Here is a 14,895-nt window from a genome sequence, read left to right on the forward strand (position 1 = left end):
GAGAAGGGAGTTATAATTGCAAGCTTTCTAAAGTAACTGCTCTAGGAGGGGTTCAGGAGCCTATCTACCTATCACCAGATTTTGACTGGGACAAACAGTAAATTATCCTTGCAGCATTGAACTTTCCCAAATAGGGACCTTAAGGGGGACTGGAGTCGTCCTAGGAATATGGCCTTGAGCTGTTAGAAACGTTGTTAGTGCTTGTTCAAGTCTCTTAGTGTGTGTGTGTGAGGGAAAGGGGTAGACAAAATCATTTGTGCTGAGAATCTGCATTTTTATAGGCTAAAGTTGAGGCCTGGTTGAGAAGATGGCTTGGAGGAGCCTGACTAGAGTTTGATCAAGAAGAGAGTGTGTATCCGTACATATATATATATATTTTAATAAATTTATTTATTTATTTATTTTTGACTGCCTTGGGTCTTCGTTGCACTGCGTGGGCTTCTCATTGCAGTGGCTTCCCTTGTTGCGGAACACAGGCTCTAGGCGCGCGGGCTTCAGTACTTGTAGCTCGTGGGCTCTAGAGCGCAGGCTCAGTAGTTGTAGCCCACAGGCTTAGCTGCTCCATGGCATGTGGGATCATCCCCGACCAGGGCTTGAACCCGTGTCCCCTGCATTGGCAGGCGGATTTTTAACCACTGCGCCGCCAGGGAAGCCCCGTGCATATTATTTTGAATGACTTGCAGATATAGAAGGCAGATGATCCACTTTGGGATAAAGAACTAGTTGCTTATATGAATAGATAATTTTTTCATGATAACTAAAAAAATAAACCAAGCCAAAACAGTGGTAAATGAATTAATTTACCTTTCTGCATTTACATGATTTTAATTGCCGAAATAAAGTAGGTGGAAAATGTGGCTTTGTGAGGAAAAAAAAAAAAAACTTGTGGATTTTATAGATAATGATCTAGTGAATGGGATAATTGCCAAAGGAACTAAAGCTTATTTTTGCTGAGTAATGATATCATGGTTACAATCATGTTGATGACAAGGACAACAATGGTGATGATAATGACAGCCAACATTTATTGAATTCTTAAAATATGCTCCAAGGACCTGGCATTTGTTTATACTTTAAATATACCAGGGATAGGCAATGTGTACTATTATTGCCCGTGTTTCCCAAATGAAGACTTTGTGGCTTTGGTTAATAACCTGGCCAGGCTTGTTTAAAATTGGGGTATAAATTCAGGCAGTCTGTCTTCAAGAAGACTTGGTCTAACCCTTAGGCTCTACTACGTGTTTAGCAGTAGAAGGTCCAGATAAAACGAAACGATTGCCTACTTCTATGCTCTGCATTGCTTAGTTCATACTTAGCTGGGTTTATCTTCAGGGTCCCATTTTAGGAATGACAGTGTTGAACTAGATTGTGTCTAGAGAAGCATATGCATGGGGGTAAGTTGTAACCCACATCATATAAGTAAAGGTTGAATGGACTAAAAATAATCAGACCTATTTGAAAGGGATGTTTGGAGGTTTGTGGAGGGATAGGACCTAGTTTTATAGATGCATATTCTTTTCCCCAAAATTGTCATTAGCAAAAGAGAGGGGACTAACTGTACTGCTGATAAGAACTAGAGCTGATGGGAAGATGTTAAGGAACACCAGGTTCGACTCACAGAGGGAAGTGCTTTCTCAGTACTGTTCACTAGTGGAATGACTCCTTCCTGAGACAATGAATTCCTCATCACTGAAAGGACTAGAGCGGGTGACATTGAGCATCTCTCAATAAAGGATGACTCTTTTGAGTCTATGAAACATGTTAGTGTTGTCCTCTACCAAGTAAACAATAGTATGTCTAAAGAAATGAACAAATTCAATCCCTTGAGGGATTTTTTTCACCCAAATATGGAGTCTAAGTACATAATGCTGTCTTTTTTGTTTGTTTATTTTGGAGGCAACGGGTAAGAGGATTACATTCCAATTTTAGTTTCTATTTATTTGCAGATTTGTATGTTCTTTAATATCTCAAAGTTGAAGAAGCCAAAGTCCATTTTATACCTAACAGAGCTGAGCCTTCCAGAACATTTTGATATCCCCAAGACAATCTGCATTCCTTGGATTCCGGAAACTCAAGCTAAATTGATTCAATATCAAGGAACTAAATCTGCAGAAAAAACAGGTAACCAATAATGTGTACACTGCAGTATCTAGCACTGTCTCAGGTACCTGCAATACTAAAATACAAAGAAGAGATTATGTTAACTAATAGGATGTTCGTAATATAATTGAAGAGATAGTCCAGCTACATAAATACCAATTGTTGAATGGTACTTTACATTATAAATAACCAATGTACTACATCATAGTAATTTAAATTACATACTGAATTTGGGTGCCAAATACTGGTACTGAAATTTACTGAAATTTGCCAACCTGTCTTTGGTAAAGAGTGGTTATCTGATTAAGACAATAAGCGCTCTTTGAAGAAGGTGAGCTCTTGCTTTCACAGGGAACTTGGTTACAAAGTTTCCCTGGAGTTGAGACTTACGCTGGCCCTAAAGGATAGGAGGGATATTGATGGGAAGAACATATCAGAGGAGAAAAAAGCCATTTATGAGCAATTTATCTTTCATCTGGACAAGGGCCTATTTTAGTTGAGTACCTACTTTTGGTCTCCTTTATTCTGTGTATTTGTGTTACTTACTGCTATACAGCAATGTGATTGTGTGTATGTGTATGTTTTTTTAATATTCTTTTCCATTATGGTTTTTCATAGGATATTGAATATAGTTCTCTGTGCTATACAGTAGGACCATGTTGTTTATCCATTCTATATATAAAAGCTTACGTCTGCTGACCTCAACTTCCCATTGCATTTCTCCCCCATCCGCCTCCCTGTTGGCAACCACCAGTCTGTTCTCTATGTCTGTGATTCTGTTTCTATTTCATAGATAGGTTCATTTGTGCCATATTTTAGATTCCACAAATAAGTGATATCGTATGGTATTTGTCTTTCTCTTTCTGACTTACTTCACTTCGTATGATAATCTCTAATTGCATCCATGTTGCTGCAAATGGCAATATTTCATTCTTTTTTATGGCTGAGCAGTATTCCATTGTATATATGCTGCACATCTTTATCCATTCATCTGTCAATGGACATTTAGGTTGTTTCCATGTCTTGGCTATTGTGAATAATGCTACTATGAACATTGGGTGCATGTATCTTTTTGAATTATACTTTTGTCTGGATATATGCCCAGGAGTGAGATCACTGGATCATATGGTAATTCTATTTTTAGTTTTCTGAGGAACCTCCATAATGTTTTCCACAGTGGCTGCACCAACTTACATTCCCACCAACAGTGTAAGAGGGTTCCCTTTGGTCCACATCCTCTCCAGCATTTGTTATTTGTAGACTTTTTAATGATGAGCATTCTGACTGGTATGAGGTGGTACCTCATTGTAGTTTTGTTTTGCATTTCTCTAATAATTAGCGATGTTGAGCATCTTTTCATGTGCCTGTGGGCCATCTGTATGTCTTCTTTGGAGAAATGTCTATTTAGGTCTTCTGCCCATTTTTGGATAGGGTTGTTTGTTTTTTTGTTGTTGAGTTGTGTGTGCTATTTGTATATTTTGGATATTAAGCCCTTGTCAGTCACATCATTTGCAGATATTTTCTCCCATTCTGTAGATTGTCTTTTCATTTTGCTTATGGTTTCCTTTGATGTGCAAAAGCTTGTAAGTTTGATTAGGCCCCATTTGTTTATTTTTGTTTTTATTTCTATTGCCCTGGGAGACTGACCTAAGAAAACATTGGTATGATTTATGTCAGAGAATGTTTTGCCTATGTTCTCTTCTAGGAGTTTTATGGTGTCATGTCTTATATTTAGGTCTTTAAACAATTTTGAGTATTTTCATGTATGGTGAGAAGGTGTGTTCTAACTTCATTGATTTACATGTGGCTCTCCAACTTTCCCAACAGCACTTGCTGAAAAAACTGTCTTTTCTCCATTGTATATTTTTGCCTACTTTGTCGAAGATTAATTGACTGTAGGTGTGTGGGTTTATTTCTGGGTTCTCTATTCTGTTCCATTGGTCTGTATGTCTGTTTTTGTGCCAATACCATGCTGTTTTGATTACTGTAGCTTTGTAGTATTGTCTGAAGTCCAGGAGGGTTATGCCTCCTGCTTTGTTCTTTTTCTTCATGATTGCTTTGGTGATCCTGGGTCACTTATGGTTCCATATGAGTTTTAGGATTATTTGTTCTAGTTCTGTGAAAAATGTCATGGGTAATTTGATAGGGATTGCATTAAATCTGTAGATTGCTTTGGACAGTATGTCCATTTTTACAATATTAATTCTTCCAATCCAAGAGCATGGGATACTTCTCCATTTTTTTGAGTTGTCTTCAATTTCCTTTATTAATGTTTTACAGTTCTCAGCATATAAGTCTTTCACCTCCTTGGTCAGGTTTATTCCTAAGCATTTTATTTTGGGGGGTGCAATTTTAAAAGGCATTGTTTTTTTACATTCCCTTTCTGATATTTCATTGTTGGTTTACACCAACAATGCAACCAATTTCTGTATGTTAATCTTGTATCCTGCTGCCTTGCTGAATTTGTTTATCAGTTCTAGTAGTTTTTTTGTGTGGGATCTTCAGGGTTTTCTATATATAGTATCATATCATCTGTATATAATGACAGTTTTACCTTTTCCCTTCCAATTTGGATACCTTTCATATTTTTTTCTTTTGTGATTGCTGTGGCTTCCAATACTGTGTGAATAGAAGAGGTGAGAGTGGGCATCCTTTCTTGTTCCAGATTTTAGCAAGAAGGCTTTCAGCTTTTCACCATTGTGTATTATATTGGCTGTGGGTTTGTCATAAATAGCTTTTATTATATTGAGATATGTTCCCTCTATACTTTGGTAAGAGTTTTTATCATGAATGGATGTTGAATTTTGTCAAATGCTTTTTCCACACCTGTTGAGAGGATCATGTGGTTTTTGTCTTTTTCTTTCGTTAATGTGATGTATTACATTGATTGATTTGCATAATGTTGAACTATCCTTGTGAACTTCGGATGAATCCCATTTGGTTATGGTGTATGATCTTTTTTATGTCTTGTTGGATTTGGTTTGCTAACATTTTGTTGAGAATTTTCACATTTATATTCACCAAAGGTATTGGCCTGTAATTTTCTTTTTTGGTGGTGTCTTTGACTGGTTTTGGTATCAGGGTGATAGTGGTTTCATAGGATGTCTTTGGGAGTGTTTCCTCCTCTTCAGTTTTTTGGAAGAGTTTGAGAAGGATTGGTATAAGTTATTTGTGTGTTTGATATAATTTGCCTGTGAAGCCATCTGGTCCTAGACTTTTGTTTGTAGGGAGTTTTTAAATTATAGATTCTATTTCACTTTTAGTGATCAGTCTGTTCAAATGATCTATTTGTTCTTGATTCAACTTTGGTAGGCTAAAGTATTCAAAAGTAATTTACATTTTTTGTTCACTTTTTTCCTAGTTGGTGGATAATAGTAGGAATATAATTTCTTTACTAGGGCTTTTTATTTTTTATCTTCCTATGGCTTTGTGTTAACCATAAAGTTTTTCTAAATCTGAAAAGGTGATTGCAAATAATAAGGTACAGGGTAATCTGTTCACTTTGCCTTCCTAGGATATCTGAGAACCCAGATTCAAATGCCAAATGGCCAAGCAGGTAACAAGGATTTATGAATTGGGTCTGGTCTATGGCAATAGGGATGATGGGGCCTATGACAAACTGAAGAGTAAATGCCCTGTCTAGACATTCAAATTCCAAAAATAAAAATAAAAATAAAATCCTGAGCTAGACAAACAAGTGTGAGGTCATGTTTGACTGACCAGCTGTCAGTTTGAGACCTTTCAGGTTAAGTTGTTGTCTTTTTTTTTAATCTTTATTACCTCCAGCTTTTCTGTGTGCTATTAAATTTTTAAATGAAGAATTTATTTTCATAACATTTTAATCCCTTTTGAGATAACTGGATAAAGCTGTGTGCACTATAAACCTGGCTAGGATTGTCCGTTCAGGCCATTCATTTATTCAGCTGTTCATTCAACAACACTGTTCTGCATTGATTCTTTTAGGCAAAATGATGAAAATTGCTGTATTCGTCCCTTTGAAGGACTAATAGATAAGTAGCTCTTGTAATACAATGGGATAAGTATTGATAGAGAGGCACCTATATAGAGTATGTTTACAAATAAAACTAACATTAATACAGTTGATTATAGAGGGTAATTCAAATTTAAAAGAATTTTCATTTTGAGGAAACAAATAACTAAGGATACATAGCGTAGGCTTGCCATGAAACTCACAGTATAGTCTTACAAATGAAGACTGTGGCATATTAAGATGCTGTTTAATTATAAATAAGTATGAAGTGATTTATATTTGAAAGTCTTTCACTCAGATATTTTTCTAAGACTAATATGTGTCTTTCATATCAACTGTTAACTATCCATTTTGGTAAGAAAATTATTGTGAAAATTAAGAAAAAATAGAACTACAAACAATTTTAGAGGATTATCATAAAACTTACAATGTAATTAGCCAGTCATGGTTCATGTCTAACTTAATTGTCTGTGCAGTTGAGTTTATAGAGGAACTTTTGAGCCCAAGTTTCTGTTTTCATTTCCTTCAGCATACATTTAAATAAAGTAAGTTTACATAAACAGAATATTCTAACTCAGGATAGTAGCAGGTCATATAAATACATACCCTTAGCAATCTACATTCTGTTGTGAAGCAGTGGACTTGATTAATGAAAAGGAAAAGAATATAAGCATTTTTACTTTAATAAATAACCTATTAGAATTTGAAGCAAAGAATATTAGATTTAAGGGTTTAAAAAACTTATTTTTATGGTATAAACTAATTTGAAGAGAACAAACCAGCAAATTCCTAGCAATAAGTATAGTAATGTAAAAGCAATTTTTTTTTTATGGGTGGCTTAGAGAAAGAAGGAAATGACAAGTGTTTATGTGGAGGAGTAGAGGTAGCCCAGTCTTCCTGCTAATTTCAGGAAAGGGGTGGAAGTAGAGTCATATAATCTCTTGAAGTTCTAAACTCATTAAAAAGAACTAGTTTTGATGTATTAAAAAATGGCTGTCTTCGGCCCCTTCATATTAATGTTGCCTATCAGTCTATACCTTTTTGAAATTCGTAAATAAAATTCCACAATTCTGCTTACATAGCTATTACCAAAATTATTAAAAATAATCTACTTAAATCTGTATTTATTTCAGCCCCATCATTTAGAAAAATATTTTTTTCCACTCTACCATTTAATTATAATGCTTTCATCAGAAGGAAATGAAGCTGTAAAGGAAGTGCATGTGCACGTAGTAGGTGCATCCATCTCTGTAGATGTGACAGATATACATATATGACAACAGTTTCCCATAGAAAGGAGACATCGCTTGTCCCGCTTCACTGCTCTCAGAGATCCTATGAGTCCTTTATGATAGTGGACTGGGGTGGGTCTAACGTTTGTTGAACACCGACAATACACAAAGCACTGCAAGGGTTGGTTTGTGTACATTTTCTTTTTTTTTTTCCTCCAATTTATTTATTTATTTAAATTTATTTATATATTTATTTATATTTGGCTGCATTGGGTCTTCGTTGCTGTGCATGGGCTTTCTCTAGTTGTGGCGAGCGGTGGGGGCTACTCTTTGTTTGCGGTGTGTGGGCTTCTCACTGCAGTGGCTTCTCTTGTTGCGGAGCATGGACTCTGGGTGTGCAGGCTTCAGTAGTTGTGGCATGTGGGCTCAGTACTTGTGGCTCGCAGGCTCTAGAGCATAGGCTCAGTAGTTGTGGCGCATGGGCTTAGTTGCTCTGCAGCACATGGGATCTTCCTGGACCAGGGCTCGAACCTGTGTCCCCTGCAGTGGCAGGCGGATTCCTAACCACTGCGCCACCAGGGAAGTCCTGTGTACATTTATTCATTTAATTCTCCTGATAGATATTTCTGTCTCAGACCCTATTTAGGCATTAACTTCTATTTGCTAATTTGTGTACTCTTGCATTTCTCACAGCAATCTTTCCAAAGTGTTATTAGTCTTTTCAAACATCCTCTTCACTCCAGTCTTTTCCCCATCTCCAGCCTCCACTGGACAATGACTGCATCTATTCTCTCATGGAGGAATAGGGGTTTCATGAACATATACTCTTCCTTAACCCCCTTATTGCTTTCACCCCATTCTCTGAATAATAGGAATCTACTCTATCAGCCTTCCAACGTGTACCTTTTATCTTATCTCAGAACCTGTTTTGGGGCTCTTCTCCATCATTTATCATAGCTTTGTCTTCTCTGAGAATAGTTCCTTCACTTTTGGCTCCCAAGTGTTGTCAAACTTCAAAAACTAAAGAAACTCCTACCTTTCCCTTGGCAAACATATTTCTCAGTAGAGGGATCTGCATTTGCAGTTTCTATTCATGCATGACTTTCTCAACTTCTCAAATCTGGCTTGTGCTACCACTGTAGCAAAACAGCTAGTTGCTTTCAGTGGACCATTCTCCGTCTACATCTTACTGGACCTCTATAGCATTTAACCTGGATGATTAAGCATCTACTCTTAGAATTCTAGGCATTTGATATCAAGGCTTTATCCTTGTTTCCTGCATTTCTTCTCCATCCCCTTGACAAGATTTCTTCTTAGTCTCTTTGTGAGTTCTTCCATTTACTCCATCAATATGGGAGTCTTCAAGGTTCTTCTTGCCCTAATGGGGCTATTATTACTTTTTACCCATCCCCTAGGGGATTTTGTACACTCCCATAGTTACAACTACCATTTACATCACCAGTATTTATTTCTATTCCTAACCTTTTCCTTCTGTTTCCAACTTATATATTCAGAGGCAGACTAGTCATGCCTACCTAGATATATATGCAAATAGATATACAAGTAGATAGATAGATAGATAGACAGATAGAAAGATATAGAGATATATCCCTCTAACTCAAAATGAATGCATTATTATTCTCCATTTATTTGTTTCTCACTACATAATCTTTATAATTTCAGATGGTGGGACTTGACCTGTCTCTTATATTAGAAATCTGGGCACGCTACTTGAAGCTTTTTTCTTCTGAGCCCATACCTGAAATTCATCTTGTAGTTCTAAATTTTCTGTAGTTTATTTCCTTTTCTTTTTCTCTACTCCCACTGTTATGATTCAGGTGTTCATCATCAGTTCACGAAATGAGAAAATAATCACATCTCTCTCTTCTCTCTTTGGTGCAAATTTAAGGAGATAACATGTCAAGAATTTAAATGCCTTATGGTATACCTAATAAATGTTGGCTATTAATAATATTCTAATCCCATCACCCTTTTTACACTTCACCTCTAGGCACAAGAATGATTAAATCTGACTGTGAAATATTACTGAAACATTTAGTGATTTTAGGTACAGACTTACTGTGATTCTAAAGGAACATAAACTTTATGAGTCTTCACTTTTTCAACCCCCCTTTCTAGACCCTATACCTACTTTTATATTTGTAATTTTACATTCTTTCTCTTGAAGAAGGCCCCCTAAATTGTGAAAGCCTCAGGCTGCAGAAAATCTGGACTTTTCCCTGGTTGTAGATATTGACTTAAAATTTCATCTACTTGTGGTTCTGGGGGTGTTGAAATTTATGAACAGGAAGAGTTCCACGGACCTTAAATAGATACAGGTAAGCAAGAAAACTCCAGTGGATCCAGGAGCACTTATCTGAGTCAGCTCCCCAATGTCGAAGGTCCTGTGTGTTCTGTGCCACCCATGAAAACTCTGTTCAAGGGCACTCAAACAAAATGCTCTGGGCTGATTTTGCTGATCACCTTAACCAGAGCTCAAACCCTCATTACTAAAGATTATCACTTCAGTTTCTAGCACTTTGTGCTATTGACCCAGTTTCTTCTTCTCTCCCAAGGGATACATGGCAGACATATTGGAAATGCATATTGTAGGAACAGTGTTTTCCTTCTTTCCTTCCCCCCATCTAATTCCAGTTTTCCTAATTTTCTAATATTTACTAATAATTAGCAGTCAAATAGGTGACAAATATCCACTAAATCCTTCCATGACAATGATCATGTAAAGTGATCATAAACATGTAGTAAACATTTGCTAGTAATAACTAACACTATAGGTAGTTCTACCCATTTTACAAAGATTAAATGCATTATTGTAATGCCTAAATTATCCTTCAGTATGAAAAAGACTGTAAAATTGTTGCAATAGAATGAACCTAAATTCCTGCTTAAAATTTATTAAGTATTCTTTGAAAAATAAACCCTACATCTGCATTATATCAAATAACTGCAAATGTATTTCAAATAGAATAAAAAATAAATTTCATTTAAAATGTTAGTTTTAGTGATTAAACTTAATTGAAACAATCTACTACTATATTGTCAGCATTGCCAGTGGGCACCTAATTTCAAAAGTGTGCTTTAATTAATTTTCATCAACATATCTTGAGTTAAACTTGTATTATTATTATATTACATTTGGTTTTGGCAAAAACTGTTTTCAAATTTGCAAAGGCTTTTTGAAATAAAATTACTTTAATTCACTTAGAAATATAATTCAAATCCTCTGCATTTTCCAAAGAGGATCACCACAATAGTAAGCCATCAAGTTCGATTACAGTGTATAAAAGAATGGGAATAGATTTTGGAAGGAAATTTGTAATCCATATACTACATCGAAATCTCTCAAGAAAGGCAAGGGACACACAGCTCTGTTATTGGTCTTTAAATTTATATTTAATTATGAATATAATAGGTTCTGTTATAGTCTAGCTTCTGAGAATACTTGCAAGTATAGTCATATAAGTTAATACCTGTCACTTGAATTTACATCAAGTGAAAACTAAGAGGATATTCACCTATATTCATTCTCAAAACTTTATTCTCCTATTTATTTAGGTATTCCATTTCTAGCAGCTTTATTGAGATACCATTCACATACTGTGTAATTTACCAACTTAAAGTATATAATTCAGTGGTTTTTAGTATATTCATAGATACATGTTACCATTGCCACATTCAATTTTAGAACATTTATATGACCTCAAAAAGAAACACAGTAACCTTTAGCTATCAACCTGTTATCATTCATCCCTCCCGCTAGCCCTAAGCAATCGTTAATTTACTTTATCTATATATAGATTTGGTATTCTGGAGATTTCATATAAACAGCATCATATAATATGAGGTATTTTTGTGACTGGCTTCTTTCACTTAGCATAATGTTTCTATAGTTCATCCATGTTTTATCATGTATCAGAACTTCATTCCTTTTAATGACCAAACAATATTGCATTGTATGACTATACCATATTTTGTTTATCCATTCGTCATTTGATGGGCATTTGGGTTGTTTCTACCTTTTAGCTACCATGAATAATGTTGCCATAAACATTAGTGTACACGTTTTTGGGTGCAGATGTTTTCATTTCTCTTGGGTGTAATACATATACATATACATATACACACACACATACACACACACACATGCACACATCCATAGCTGGGAGTGGAATTGTTGAATCATATGGTAACTCTATGTTTAAACATCTGAGGAACTGCCAGACTGTTTTCCAAAGTGGCAGTTCCATTTTTACATTACACCAGCAGTGTATGAGGGTTCAAATATCTCCACATCAACAGTAACACTTGCTATCGTCTGACTTTTTTATTGTTGCAGTCCTTGTGGGTGGAAATGATATCTCATGTGATTTTGGTTTGCATTTCCTTGGTGTCTAATGATGTTGACCATCTTTCCATGTGCTTATTAGCCACTTATATATTTTATTTGTATAAATGTCTAGTGAGATCCTTTGCCTATCTTTGAGTTGCCGTTTTATTATTGAGTTGTAAATGTTCCATGTATTCTAGATACAATACCTTATCAGATATATGATTTTCAAATATTTTATCCCATTCTTTTGGTTGTCTTTTCATTCTCTTGATAGTATTCTCTGAAGCACAAAGTTTTTAATTTTGATGAAGTCCAGTTTATCTTGTTTAGTTGTTCCTATTGTTCTTGCTTTTGATGTCATATCTAAGAATCCACTGCCAAATTTGAGGTCATGAAGATTTAGTCCTCTGTTGCTTCTAAGAATTTTACAGCTTTAGTTCCTGATTTAGTTCTTTGATCTACTTTTGTTAATATTTGTATAGTGTTTGATGTAATGTCTAACTTCATTCTTTTCATGTGGCTATCCAGTGGGCTTGTCACCATTTGTTGAAAACACTGTTCTTTTGGCATTAAATGATCTTGGCACCCTTGTTGAAAATCAGTTGGCTATAGATACATTGTTTATTCCTGAATCCTGTTTTATCCCATAGATTTGTAGGTCTATCTTTATGCCAGTACCACACTTTTCTTAATACTATTGCTTTGTAGTAAATTTTGAAATCAGAAACTGTGAGTCCTGCTGCATTGTTCTTTTTGAACCATACTGTTTTGGCTGTTGTGGGATCCTCACATTTCCATATGGATTTTAGAATCAGCTTGTCAGTTTCTACAAACAAGTTTCTGGCATTCTGATAGGTATTGCATTGAATTTGTAGATCAATTTGGGAAGGATTATCATCTTAATATTGTCTTCTGATGCATGACCATGCAATATCTTTCCATTTCTTTAGGTACTCCTTAGTTTTTTTGTAGTTTTAAGAGTGGAAATTTTGTATTCCTTTTGTTAAATATCATCCTAAGTATTTAATTCCTTTTCATAACATTGTAAATGGAATTGTTTTCTTAATTTCATTTTTGGATTATTCATTGCAGATATATAGAAATACAGTTGATTTTTATATATTGAAATTATATCATGTGACCTTGTTGACCTGATTTTTTATTCTAATATGTTTTACTGGATTCCTGAGGATTTTCTATGTATAAGATAATGTCATATGCATATAGAGATGGTCTTACATCTCCCCTTCTAAAATGAATTCTTTTAATTTCCTTGCCTAATTGATCTGGTTAATATGCCCAGTATGTTAAATGTAGGTGATAAGAGGGGACATCCTTGTCTTCTTTCTGAGCTTAAGAAGAAAGAATCCAGTCTTTAAATTCTCATGATAGCTGTAGGTTTTTCATAGAGGCCCTTTATGAGACAGAGGAACTTTCCAGCTATTCCTAGTTTGTGTCATTTAAGTTATCTAATTTTTGGCATACAGTTATTTATAGCATTCTCTTACATTCCATTTTTTTTCTGTAAAACAGAATTAATGCCCCCACTTTCATTTCTGATTCTAATAATTTGAATATTTTCTCTTTTTTGGTCCATTTAGCTAAAGGTTTGTCAATTTTGTTTATCTTTACAAAGAACTATCTTATAGTTTCAGTGATTTTTCTCCATTGTTTTATCTTCTCTATTACATTAATTTCTCCTTTAATCTTTATTATTTTTTTTCATTCTACTTTTTTAAAGCTTAGGTTGTTCTTCCTTTTCCAGTATCTTAAGGTGGAGGGTTAGGCTTAGATTTTAGATCATTCTTCTTTTTGTAATAGTCATTTACAGCTGTAAATTTCCCTTAAGCACTGCTTTAGCTGAATCCGATGTTTTTGTATGTTCTATCTCCATTTTCATTAATTTTAAAATATTTTCTAATTTCCCCGGTTTCTTCTTGACTCATTGATTAAGAGTGTATTAAGAATAATAATAGAGGGACTTCCCTGGTGGTGCCATTGTTAAAAATCCACCTGCCAATACAGGGGACACGGGTTCAAGCCCTGGTCCAGGAAGATCCCACATGCCGCGGAGCAACTAAGCCCGTGTGCCACAACTACTGAGCCTGCACTCTAGAGCCCATGAGCCACAACTACTGAGCCCACGAGCCACAACTACTGAAGCCTGTGTGCCTAGAGCCCGTGCTCCGCAACAAGAGAATCCACCGCAATGAGAAGCCCGTGCACTGCAACAAAGAGTAGCCCCCGCTCGCTGCAGCTAGAGAAAGCCCGTGCGCGGCAACGAAGACCCAACTCAGCCATAAATAAATAAATTTATTAAAAAAGAAAAAGAATAATAATAGATATTTTGAAAGGCAGGTTGAAATATTATGATCCACGCAATATATAAGTTAGATAAATGGAAAGCTTCTCTGTTCAAAACTAGAGAAGATGCTCCAGAGCTCTGTTTGCTTGTCCTTCCCTGCCTCCTATTGTATCCCCAGTAGTGGTTCATGAAGCAGATTCTCATAAGGCTGGGGTTCTGGTGAATACAGGTTTTAAGCCACTGATTTGCTCCAGCCTCCACATTTATAGATGAGGAAATTAAAACACAGAGAGGTTCAACAATTTAACTAGAATCAAGTAGTTAGTGACAGAATTTGTTACCAAGTCCAAGCTCATGCTGCTGTCCCCTCAACAGGCCAGTAAATCAAGAGACAAGTTGTTGGGGAAAGGAATAGCAACTTTATTCAGAAAGCCAGCACACTGAGAAGATGGTGGACTAGTGTTCCAAAGAACCATCTTGCCTGAGTTAGAATTTAGACTTCTTTTATACTGAAAGAGGAGGGAGTAACGTCAAACATATCCTGGTTCTGGTCAGCCTAAGGAGGGAATGCATTAATTTCTTCCTTCCTGCAGTTATTCACAGGTGGGCCTGGTCAGGATGTTTCCTGTGAGCCAAACAAAGGTATTTTAACTTAACACTCATTACATGGGATGCAGGGTTCCCAGAGATGGGCCATTATGTGTAATTTAAGCTTATAGGTATAATACCTTTAGTGATTAACTTGTAATAGAATACCAAGTTTCTTCCCTATTACAAATTCACTCTTTTTGTTGTTGTTGTTGTTGTCGTTGTTGTTTTTGCGGTACGTGGGCCTCTCACTGTTGTGGCCTCTCCCGTTGCGGAGCACAGGCTCCGGACGCGCAGGCTCAGTGGCCATGGCTCACGGGCCCAGCCG

General features: G+C 35.9%; 1 protein-coding gene across 1 annotated transcript in view; it reads left to right on the forward strand.

Annotated features, from left to right (window-relative positions):
* The window catches only part of CFAP47 (cilia and flagella associated protein 47), a 503,782-nt gene that overhangs the window by 316,156 nt on the left and 172,731 nt on the right, over positions 1–14,895 (forward strand). The window contains 2 exon segments of the mRNA XM_065900147.1: positions 1,947–2,075; positions 5,564–5,588. Of these exon segments, the coding sequence (XP_065756219.1) occupies positions 1,947–2,075; positions 5,564–5,588 (154 nt within the window).

Source organism: Phocoena phocoena, chromosome X (genome assembly GCF_963924675.1).
Source record: "Phocoena phocoena chromosome X, mPhoPho1.1, whole genome shotgun sequence".
Taxonomy (NCBI): domain Eukaryota; kingdom Metazoa; phylum Chordata; class Mammalia; order Artiodactyla; family Phocoenidae; genus Phocoena; species Phocoena phocoena.